General features: G+C 45.4%; 1 protein-coding gene across 2 annotated transcripts; it reads right to left on the bottom strand.

The window, feature by feature from the left end:
- Positions 1-944: 944 nt before the first annotated feature.
- Positions 945-9,735, bottom strand: agtr1 (angiotensin II receptor type 1). 2 transcript variants are annotated; one of them, XM_018753127.2, is made up of 3 exons: positions 9,292-9,735; positions 3,952-4,110; positions 945-3,041 (listed from the first exon to the last, which is right to left on the bottom strand). In XM_018753127.2, exon 3 carries the CDS (start codon positions 2,940-2,942, stop codon positions 1,881-1,883), a length of 1,062 nt encoding a protein of 353 aa, XP_018608643.2. In that variant the 5' UTR covers positions 2,943-3,041; positions 3,952-4,110; positions 9,292-9,735; the 3' UTR covers positions 945-1,880. The 2 variants fall into 2 exon arrangements, with proteins under 2 accessions (XP_018608643.2, XP_018608642.2); XM_018753126.2 differs by lacking the exon at positions 3,952-4,110.
- Between the last annotated feature and the right edge of the window lie 2,227 nt (positions 9,736-11,962).

Raw genomic sequence — 11,962 nt, 5'->3', positions numbered from 1 at the left:
TAAAGAGCGAGCTGATGGAGGCTGGCAACGTGGGGTGAAATTACATGTTTATTTTCGTTTCGCTTTGCTTGAGTAGTACTGCTGTCTCACAACGTCTGGGTGGTGCGAGAGGATGTGGGTTCGATCCCCGCTCAGTTTGTGTGGAGTTTTGCATGTTCTCCCTATGTCTGCGTGGATTTCCTCCCGGTGCTCCGGTTTCCTCCCACAATCCAAAGACATGCTGTTCAGGTTCCCCCATAGTGTGTGAGTGACAGAAAGAGTGTGTTCCACTGATGTATGGATGAGGGACCCATTGTAAGTAGTGTATCTAGCAGTGTAAGTCACTGCGGTGAATAAGGTGTGTGGGCTCATAACACTACATAGAGTTCATTGGAAGTGGCTTTGGAGAAGCGTCTGCTAAATAAATAAACGTAACATTTGTTCTACGGCCGTTTAAACTGGTCTACATACACCGGCGTGAATGGAGTTCTATAGGAAGCTGAAGGGTCTTTTTACTGCAGTAGAAAACACGTGCAGTCGTGTACTGTAAAACGATGTAACCTGTAATTACAAAGGAATTTCAGTAATTTTATGGCGACTGCTGCATATTTGGAATATTGTTCTTGATAATTACAGTACATTTGACGTTAACGGTGTAGTGTCACTTTCAGAGAGTCGTTGGTTTCTGCGCTGCCTCAGCGGGAGTCGTCTTCTTACTGACAGTTTTTTTTTTTTTTTTACCAAAACACTTTTTAAAATCATAAAAGACATCCATTTTAGCGAAAAATAGAAAAGGCGTAAATATTATTTTTCGAGTCCCTGTGTATGTTTTCATTCATGCATTTATTACGTCATAAGACGTCAGTTAAGCAAGCAGCAAAAATAGTGTGCAGCCAGTCGAACTGAATAGGACCCCACCTGGTGGCGCAATATAAGTTTCCTATTGCAGTTTTTCGTGTGAATGAATAATCGGAAGTGTGACTTGAATATTAGTTTATATTTATGTTTCTATATTTCATTTATATGTATTGCCGTTCGCATGTTTGTCGGGGAAAAAGGCACAGAGCCGTGATTCTTCTGTGAGAATATTTATTTATTTATTCATTCATTTATTCATTCATTCATTCCTTCATGCATTCATTCATTCATATACCTCATCGGCCTGTACAAGTACAAAAATGACGTCCATGAAGCACACGAACGAAACACATTTTATTGAGTACACTAATAAATAACGGGAATACACGGGTAAAGGGTAAACGGTCCAATTCAGCTGTACAGTGACACGATATGTCCACAAGGGGGAAATATTTCTTTAAAATGTCTCGTTTTCCGCTGTTTCGTGCGCCCCTCACTGCAGCGGCCGCTCTCCCATTATAATATATGCGTTAAAGCACAGTTTGCGCCTCCTGTGTGCTGTCCCATTCAGAGAGGTGCTGAATGCAAACACAACAATGATCTCCATCACGAATATGACGTTGCAGAGTAGCTCCACATCAGGACAGTGAAGTGCAACTCACTCATAGGTCACAGATGTTCTGCTCTAGGGGTCATTCGTAACCTCGACACATGTCATGCATCACAAAACACTCATGCATACATTGAATAACCATAAGCATTTTGAATGTTATCCTTATTGAGAGTTTTGATTTACAGTTGGATTCATCTCAGAGACAGAAGTGAAGGAATCAAGGAGAGAAGGGCTTTGGGCGCAAGGCGAACGAGGAGCCCCTGTTATGACCGAGTGTGTTTTCCTCTTACGGGCGGTCACGAAAAGCCACGCTGTTGCCGCGTATCCATATTTAGCTTAACACCCAGCCGCAGTGTTGGCTTTTCTGAAAGCACGTGAGCAATCACCCTATCAGATGTGGTTTTATGTGATGTCATTTGTGATGCCCATTTCATTTGACATCAGGCAGGCTGGTGGTCCTGTTGGCTGTGAGATGCAGTGACTCAGAAGCCCGGTAGGAGAACATGCTCATCTTGGCGGTGAGGCTGGCATGGGTGGCAACCGTGGGCGGGCTGCCCCTCAGAAGCTTCAGCAGGTTCTTCCTGAAGTTTTTGCCCACAAAGCCATAGAGGATGGGGTTCATGCAGCTGTTGAAGTAGGCAATGCAGATGGTGAAGGGCATAGCTGTGTGGATGATATCCAGCGTGTGACAATTCTCAATCACCCTCAGGAGTGCCAGCACGTCCATAAAGTGGAAGATCTGGTGCGGAACCCAGCAGAGGAAGAAGGCCAGGACCACAGCTGCTAGCATCCTGAGGACCTCATCGCTATGTGAGCGGCTCTTCTGGACCCGGTGGGCCTGCAGCAGTGCCCTTCCGATCAAACAGTAGCAGGTGATAATAATAGCGAAGGGGATGAGAAAGCCCAGCACACTCTTCATCAAGCTGAGAGCCACCAGGTTGTAGTTGAGGTCTTTTCTATCCAGGATAGCACATACGGTGATGTTGAGGTCCTTGAGCTGAAAGACATCCCTGGTCACAGCTGTGGGGACGCTGAGCAAGAAGGAGAAGCCCCAGATGACCACGCAGGCGATGCGGGCGTTGGCCACTGTACGGCACTGGCGAGAGCGCATCGGGTGCACCAGGGCCAGGTAGCGGTCGATGCTGAGTGAGGTGAGGAAGAAGACGCTGGTGTACAGGTTGAAGATGACCAGGCTAGCTGTGGCCTTGCACAGAAAGCTACCGAAAGGCCAGTGGTAGCCAGTGGCAGTGACAGTGGCCCACATGGGCAGTGTGATGAGGAAGGTGAGGTCAGACACAGCCAGGTTGAGGACGAAGATGTTGGCTGCCGTCTTCAGCTTCATGTAACAGTAAATAACAGCCACCACCATGCTGTTGCCTACAATGCCAATAACGAAATTGCAGCCATAGACAACTGGGATCAGGGTGAAGATGAAGTCATGGCTTCCTGACATGTTGCACTTGAGACCTATTTCCTCTGTGCTGTTCTCCATTTTTCCTTCCAAAATGGTTGAAAGACCACAGGTCAAAGATCAAGGAGGTGAGTTCTGTGAGGCTGGCAGCAGCCTTGTGCTGTGATGACTCACGGTGTCCTATGAAGAAGAAAACAAAGGATCTTTAGACTTTTTCCTTCAGCATGGCTAGATGGTACACACTGTATGACTCTTTGACGACATTATTGCCTGTCTGGTGGTACACACATACAGGGACTTTCAACCAGGTAGCATTATAATCAAGTCCCAGGTGGGCTCTCATCTGTTACACCCATATGAAATTTGTGCTGTTCTCAGTAATTATAAATGTGTGGTAAATTTCTTTGAAAATAAAATAATTTATCTATAACTATTTGTTTTATGCTGGGCCGTGGTGTTCCACAGCCTATCCCAGAAGCACAGGGTGTGAGGCAGGGTACAACACAGATGAGACGTCGGTCCATTGCAAGTCCATCACACACAAAGTCTCATTCACTCACACGCACAAAGGGCAATTTACAGGAACCCGTGAAATGCATGTTTTTTGACTGTGGGAGGAAACCAGAGCACCTGTAAGGAAACCCACACAAACAGCAGAACATATAAACTCCATACACATTTTAACTCGCCTCCTAACCCACATCTCAGCAGCTGTGAGGCACCAGCACTATCCACCGTTCTGTCATGCCACCCGTTATGACATACATTTTTTTCAAAATAGACACTGCTCCAGCTCCATAATTGAATTTGCTGATAACACCACCGTCACAGGCCTCATCACTTGCCTCTTGGTGTACAGAGAGGAGATCTGCCTTCTGACGCAGCAGTACCAGGACAAGAGTCTCTTGCTCAATGTCAGCAAAACCAGAGAGCTGGTCCTGGATTTTAGGAAGAAGAAGCAGACCACCCTCCTGTCTAATTTGGAGAGGATGCTGTGGAGAGAGCCGGAAGCTTTAAACCTCTAGGAGTCGCCATCACCGAGGACGTGAAGCGGGCACAACATACATCGGCTATTGTTCAGAAGGCTCACCGACGACTTTACGTCCTCATCTGAGGAAAGTCCAAATGTCTCCATCTCTGCTCAGTAACTTGTATAGGGGCACAGTGGAGTCCATCCTGACCGGCTGCATCACATCCCGGTGCGGCACTTGCTGAGCCCAGAATACCGCAGGAACTCTGTACAAGATACCTACAACACACGGTGCCTTAGAAAGGCAAACAGTATCATTAAAGAGCTCAGTCACCCTTCACAAGCACTTTTCTCTCTGCTCCCCTCTGCCAGGAGCTATAGAACTATTAGCACTTGCACCACAACGTCAGAGACATCTTCTACCCACAAGCCATGAAGGTACTCAGCGCTCAGCCACCCTTCCAGCTGCACAAAGAGACTTTGCCTGATGTGTGTTTCTGCATGTATTGTCCTGATGTTGTATATAATGTTTCAGAGACAGACAAGCAAGAATGTCACTGTGTAATGTACACTCCTACTATGTACACGTGACAATAAACCTGACTTGAAAGAGAAGACATTTAGGCCATGGATAGTACACACACACACACACACACACACACACACACATCTTCAGAACCGCTTGTCCCATACGGGGTCACGGGGAACCGGAGCCTACCTGGTAACACAGGGCGTAGGGCCGGAAGGGGAGGGGGACACACCCAGGACGGGACGCCAGTCCGCCGCAAGGCACCCCAAGCGGGACCCGAACCCCAGACCCACCAGAGAGCAGGACTGTGGTCCAACCTACTGCGCCACCGCGCCCCCTCCATGGATAGTATTAGAATTAAATTTTATTTCAGCAGAATTATTATTGCTGTGGGGGGTGCAGTGGCACAATGGGTTTGGCCAGGTCCTGCTCCCTGGCAGGGCTGGGGTTCGAGTCCTGCTTGGGGTACCTTGCGATGGACTGGCATCCTATCCTAGGTGTGTCCCCTCCCCCTCCAACCCCACGACCTGTATTAGGTTCTGCTTTGCCGTGATCCCACTTGGGACAAATGGTTTCTGTGTGTGTATTATTGCTATAAAGTCAAGAAAACTGGTGCATAATTGTGGTAGGCCACACTGTCAGCATGGTTACGAATTTGAAAGAAACGAAGCCCAGTTTGAAAATTTTTAAAGTACAAGCTATAAAATACACACAGTTATCACAGAACATCTGACAATGTAGTCAAATATTAGCATTCAGTCTGGGGAAAAAAACTGAAACAGAACAAAAATGCGGAAGAATCAATATACTGCAAATGACATTCATGCGATGACTGCTCTTCACGGACATAGAGAACGGCAGGAAAGGAACGTGAAAGGAACAAGGCATTATCTGTGGTGCACGTGCTGTTTCCTCATAATGTACCCATATTCCTAGGCAGTAACGTACCCATACGCTTCATCATATACACTCACCGGCCACTTCATTATTAGGTACACCTCGCTAGTACTGGATTGGACCCCCTTTTGCTTTCAGAACTGCCTTAATTCTTTGTGGCATAGATTCAGCAAGGTGCTGGAAACATTCCTCAGAGATTTTGGTCCATATTGACATGATAGCATCACGCAGTTGCTGCAGATTTGTCGGTTGCTCAGCCATGATGCGACTCTCCCGTTCCACCACATCCCAGAGGTGCTCTATTGGATTGAGATCTAGTGACGTGGAGGTCATTTGAGTATAGTGAACTCATTGTCATGTTCAAGAAACTAGTTTGAGATGATCTGAGCTTTGTGACATCATGCATTATCCTGCTCGAAGTAGCCATCAGAAGATGGGTACACTGTGGTCATAAAGGGATGGACATGGTCAGCAACAATACTCAGGTAGGCTGTGGCATTTAAATGATGCTCAGTTGGTACCAAGGAAATATCCCCTAGACCATTACACCACCGCCACCAGCCTGAACCATTGATACAAGGCAGGATGGATCCATGCTTTTATGTTGTTTATGCCCAATCCTGACACTACCATCTGAATGTTGCAGCAGAAATCGAGACTCATCAGACCAGGCAACATTTTTCCAGTCTTCTATTGTCCAATTTTGGTGAGCACGTGCAAATTGTAGCCTCAGTTTCCTGTTCTTAGCTGACAGGAGTGGCACCCGGTGTGGTCTTCTGCTGCTGTAGCCCATCTGCTTCAAGGTTCGACGTGCGTTCAGAGATGCTCTTCTGCGTACCTCAGTTGTAACGAGTGGTTATTTGAGTTACTGTTGCCTCTCTGTCAGCTCGAACCAGTCTGGCCATTCTCCTCTGACCTCTAGTATCAACGAGGTATTTTAGCCCAGAGAACTACCACTCACTAGATTGGTCAGAAAAAGAGAAACTTTCTCTATAAACCCTAGAGATAGTTGTGTGTGAAAATCCCAGTAGTTCAGCAGTTTCTGAAATACTCAGACCAGACCAGACCAGACCAGACCAGACCAGACCAGACCATCTGGCACCGACAACCATGCCACGTTCAAAGTCACTTAAATCACCTTTCTTCCCCATTCTGATGCTCAGTTTGAACTTCAGCAGATTGTCTTGACCATGTCTACATGCCTAAATGCATTGAGATGCTGCCATGTGATTGGCTGATTAGATATTTGAGTTAATGAGCAGTTGAACAGGTGTACCTAATAAAGTGGCCAGTGAGTGTACACTGCAGTACTTGCTGGTAAACAAATTATCAGTAGTGAATCAGTACTGGCTTCATAAACACTAGGAATGTCCAGTATCTCCCCAGACAACCAGATTAAAGGTAAGAGTCTTTCTGGACATGTGAGAAGCGCTGATTGTGGCCTAGGTTTCTAAGCTTCTGTACCCTTCAAAAACAAAAGGCTTTAGTATTCTCAGTGTTTCTAAAATCCATTTCAAGAGGGACTAAAACTCTTCTGAAGGCAAAAGGTGGCCTTATGCCTAGTTAGTTATATTGTTTGTTTCTTTTTGTAATTTGGTATTTCAATTATCTTTTCACATGCTGCATACAATAAACATGTTTACGATCTTTGTTTAATTAAATTAATGATTTTAACTAAAATCATTTAAATGAATGTGTTAATCTGCCACTCATTTTAGAATTAGGAATATTTTATTTGTGATGGATATAATAGAATACACAGAAAATTGCCCATAAATCAATTTTTTTTTTTTTTTTTTTTTTTTACTATAGTGCACTGCAGAGGCGCAGTTTAAGGATATTTTCTTGAATTTTTCTTCTCTGAAATGTCCCATACTCTTCCCATGGCACAGCACAGGCACTACCTGAGATGCGCGATAATGGAAACAGGCTGTTGCCACTGGACTACTCATGTACAGCACCAGCTGCTTGGCATTACTAGAAAATCACTTTCCGTTGAAACCAGCAGCAGTATTGGTTGCAGATGTGGACATTGTTGCAACTGGATGATGGGGTGCCAAGGGCAACAAAATCATGAAAGATCAGTCACCGAGTTTCCTCTTCAAAGCTGGCACAATAAAGCGGCGGTACAGATGTCCATTGTCAGATTTAAAAGCAGTTTTCTTTAGTTAATCATTATAGCTGTGATGGGCTCTAAATTAAATGCAGAACGGAATAAAACAGCAAATGACCATAATTTGTGTAATTTAAATTTTTATTATATTTGCCAAATATAGAATTTCAAATGTCTGTTTTCTACATTCTGTATATCTTTGCTGCTGTGTGGCCGGTGCTCTCCTGTTTCGCTATTCTGAACAACAGCATCGCTTCTGCCTCTTTCTAGTGTTATTTTCTTTCCACCCCGTGTGGGGAAAAATAGATTGCCATCTGCTCAGGGAATATTTCCAAGGACTTGAAATATACTGATAAGCAGCAACAAGCGTGCTCTCACACCCTGGTGTGCCACTCTTTCTCTTTGGAGTTTTTATGTTGCGGGAGGAAACTCAAATGGCGATATCTAATCTCGATTCGACTGCCCTGCATCAAGGAGCACACCCAGCTCTGCGCAACGATGAAACGGCCGAGAAACAGGATTAATGATGGTATCTGATAAATGACGACAGCTAGTTTTGGTTTTCTTGGAAACTACTGGCGAGACTGGAGTTGGGGGGCGGTCAGAGTTTCGCTCAGGTTTCTCAGAGTGATCATCACATATGAAGGCAAACAAATGCTTGACAAGGAGCGGATGCACGTCTGCTCTTCAGGAAAGGCTCGCCTGGGCGATTGAGCCGGGAACAGCAGTAAATCTGTACAAGGTACCGGCCAAAACGGAACGGCAGCGGACCCACATAAGGTACGGACCTAAATTCTTCTCCAGCCAGCAGCAGCGCTCCACACCAATAAGGCTTGGAGTCGCTTACGACCAGGATAAGTCACATCTTTTACATGGTTCTCCGCGGACACAGCCGGGTGTTTTCAGTGAAGTCGACCAGGTTAAATAGCCGCATCTGCCTTTGGTCACAGTTCCTGCACCGCAGTCACCGCAAGCAATTGCTCAAACTCGAAGTGATAACTGAGATTGTATGCGAAAGAAAAACACTGAAAAATAAATAAATGCACTTGGGAAAAAAAAAGAAAATTAATTTATGAAAAATATATAAAGGACAAATATAATGTAGTGGAACCGGCCTTGGGCTTGTTAGCAGCACTGGAGCCCCGCTGACCGACCCAAGAGAAAGTGTAAGAAGGAGGAAACCCCTGGCATTCCTGAGAAAGGCTGGAGCATGCTGTATTATTTAAGCTTCTTTCTCAGGAAGAGCGGGGTCACGACCCTGCGCTGTGAAAATGCCAGAACACTTCCCTGATCCTAGGAGACTTCACCATGTTTAACTGCAGATTTTCGAGATCCAGGAGCGATGTTGATCAGGAAGTCGATATTCACCACAGCAGGGAGTTGAGGAAGTCGCATTCCTAATTCTGGACATACCGTTCCCTCCCATATTGTTCTCACAAAAGACAGTCCAAAATAATGAAAAATCTTTGGCAATAAATGACTGATCACCTTTAGCCTTACGCTGAAATATTGAGAGGAGAGACGAAAAACACCGTCTGTTATTTTCGTTAGTTAATTCTGTACATTTGGAGCAACTACAGGAAAAAATTCTTTGTAGTCTAAAATTTACTACGCAGTAGATGCGATTTGGACGCAACGGAAAAGTTGTTTTACAGCTTGCGATGCACACACAAATCTTTCCTGGGTTATTAAACTGCTTCAGCTGCATCTGTAAGACATTTTAAATATACTACAGATGTCACTGGCTAAATTCTGGTATAAATTTTAATTATGAAAATTGAAAAACAACAAAGGAAGGGAAAAAAAAAAAAACCATACAGATGCAATAAAAGGACTACGCGGGACAGCATTTACAGCGGTATCTGAAACGAAGAAAGGAGACCGTAATGTTCTCTACGCAGATGGACTTTAGTGCCCTTACCTGAGTTTGTGGCGCTATTGTCTGGTAAAGCTCTTCGAGAAGAGGGAGAAGGAAATGATGGCTGGGGGGGAGAGAGAGTGCTCTTCAGTGCCCTCGTGATGAATGAATGACGCCTCCAGGGTGACTGAGAGCGCAACGAGTTCGCGATTCTGCTGGACACACAAACGCCTGGACACCCGCACAAACACACAGACAGACAGATGGACACACACACATACATACACACACACACACAAACAAAAGAACTCTCCTGTGTGTTTTCCACACACCAGATCTAAGCTCTGCCCAGATGGTCTGCACCCATGCCAGTGTCCAGCCCATCTCTTCCAACTGCTCTTATACGCTGGCCCCCTCTGTCCCGTCGCAGTCCCGGCGGTGACAATGAGCCGTCTGGGGAGCCTTTATTAATAATGTCGGCAGTGTCCTGGAACATTGGCCAGAGACAAAGAGAGAGGAAGCAGGGGAGGGAGGGACACAGAATGCCCTGTGGCCTTTAATGGTAGCTGTCATCTAGTCATCCCGGGGTCAAAGACATGTGTTTTCCCAGTTGTGTTGTAGCGATCATCGCAGTGTCGCACAGCCTTAGTAGTTGTTCATGCGAGATGTTGGTGTAAATGAGACAGATCACAACATGACAGTGGCACTGTGTTACGAACACCTCGCAATGCGTCAGACACTTTACATTCTTTGCAGACATACTGTGTGTGTGATTCTCACAGCAACAGGACTAATGCGAAGGAAACCTGTTTAGTGCAGCAGGCTGTATAACTCTGGCTCAATTACTGTCCCCAGAGAGCGCTTCCGACATGGTCCTCTGTGACCCCTGGGATCAGTCCACGTGGGGAGTCTCCACCCTCCAGTCTGGTTAGGATTGCAGTTTTCACTAATGCTGTTTAGCCACCTCCCATGATGACCTGCAACAGCGAGCCTGTGCTTTAAAGTAAACAATGCACATAGAATACATTTGTGAACCAAACTGTAAGGTGATCCCGCATTTTGCACAGCAGGAACGCCGAGGAATCCCCAAGCCCTCTCCGAGTGTTATCCCGGCATAATTATGATCTCACTCCGTCCGCTCAACGGACAGCTCCACACGTGGCACCGATATCTGCCCTTCATCTCTCTTTCCCGGCTCACCTCCCGAGAGACCTTCAGTTTCGAAGGGCTCGGGCTCTTCTGCACAATCCGGCCTTTTCCACCGGCACAGCAGGTAGGGGGTGGATTTTTCAGCAGGTATGGTCTCTAAACAAAGCATCTAACCCTAACCCTACACATGTCAGCTGTGAGAATCAGTCACATTTCTGCAGTTAAATAGTTTTCCGTCTTTCTTTCAGGTACCATCGCAAAGGATAACTGTAATGTGTCTACTGTGGAAGCTGTGGTTACTTCTGCAACTAAAGCCATTTTCTATGTGAGAAGGAAAACTACTGACCACCATTATCTTAGGAGAGGTGGTGTCCGGGCCAAGGTCAGCTAAGTAGCTGCTATATATAACGCAGTGTTCCTATCTGCATTAAACAAAGAGAAAGGCTGGCTCTTTGACAAGACAAGATGGGCTGATGGTTTTCATTATAATACATCCATTGCATCCAGCTGGGACACCGAGAGGATGTTTTTAAAAGTGGTGTGTGAAGATTGCGACAGAGGCAGAGAATCTCTCCTCACCAGAGTGCCCCTCCTCAGTGTTACCCCACTGTTTTCACTGTCCAAAAAACAGGAGCCTTGAGAGGCATCAAAGAAGGTCCAATTTGTTTTGCTGATAGTCGGTCGGCCTGCCAGCCTGGATTCTACGGTGCGCCTCATGCAATTGGCGTTCTCGTAAGGGTGGAGATATTGTGACAAGTAGTGTGAGCGCGGCTTCTGCTCAGCAGATCAAATGGGCTTTGTGATTAAAATAGGAAACAGCAAAACTGGCAGGGTTCTAATGTGTTTTCTAGGCTTTGGAATGACTTTTTCATGTCAACACGTCCGTTGTGGTACCCAGATATATATCTATATGGTTCTACGGTGGTGCTCACACTGTGCGAGATATATGCGACTAGCTTTCAAGTGAGTGTGGTTACTACAACAAAAAAGCTGATCAGTGGCTTGTAGCCAGCCTTTTTTCCTTATCTCTTATTCACTGAGAGGAAATGGGCAAATTATATGTTTTATTCCTGTGTTGAATTCCTCGCTTGTTCAGAAATGGATGCCTAAACCTCATGAGACCTTAAAGTGAGATAGACATCAGTTAATGCCTCTTTAGCATTTCTAAAATGGCCTTTCTCCATGATTGATGATAAACAAATAGTTTTTTGGAAACAGGATGTTATTTTGGAGCCTGAGTAAGAAGCAGAATTGAGTCTCAATTTGTTAATCTGATGTGTGATCTGCTCCGTCAAAGGAAGATTTCATGTTCAGGAGGAGATTTTTGTGGAAAAAAAAAAAGTATAAGGTGAAAATGACAGTGGCATGACATATTGAAATTATCGCTCAGGGTTGTGAGGTGCCCTTCATGCACCAGTCTTTTTTTCATGACTGCCATCTTTGTAAGGAAGTTAAGATTCTGGTGACAAAATGGAAATGTCAGTTAAAAATGTACACATCATGCCTTTATGTTCACATCCCAAAAAATGGGTCAACTGTGAATGCATAGCTTCAGGTAATTGTGGGAGAAAATGAAGGTGTCTGT

This window comes from Scleropages formosus, chromosome 3 (genome assembly GCF_900964775.1).
Source record: "Scleropages formosus chromosome 3, fSclFor1.1, whole genome shotgun sequence".
Taxonomy (NCBI): Eukaryota; Metazoa; Chordata; class Actinopteri; order Osteoglossiformes; family Osteoglossidae; genus Scleropages; species Scleropages formosus.
The sequence above is the reverse complement of the archived record's forward strand: the minus strand, read 5'-3'. Positions and strand labels throughout refer to the sequence as shown.

What these genes read in the sequence shown, in the direction of transcription:
- agtr1 (XM_018753127.2), bottom strand. Translation starts at nt 2,942, where the DNA reads ATGGAGAACAGCACAGAGGAAATAGGTCTCAAGTGCAACATGTCAGGA.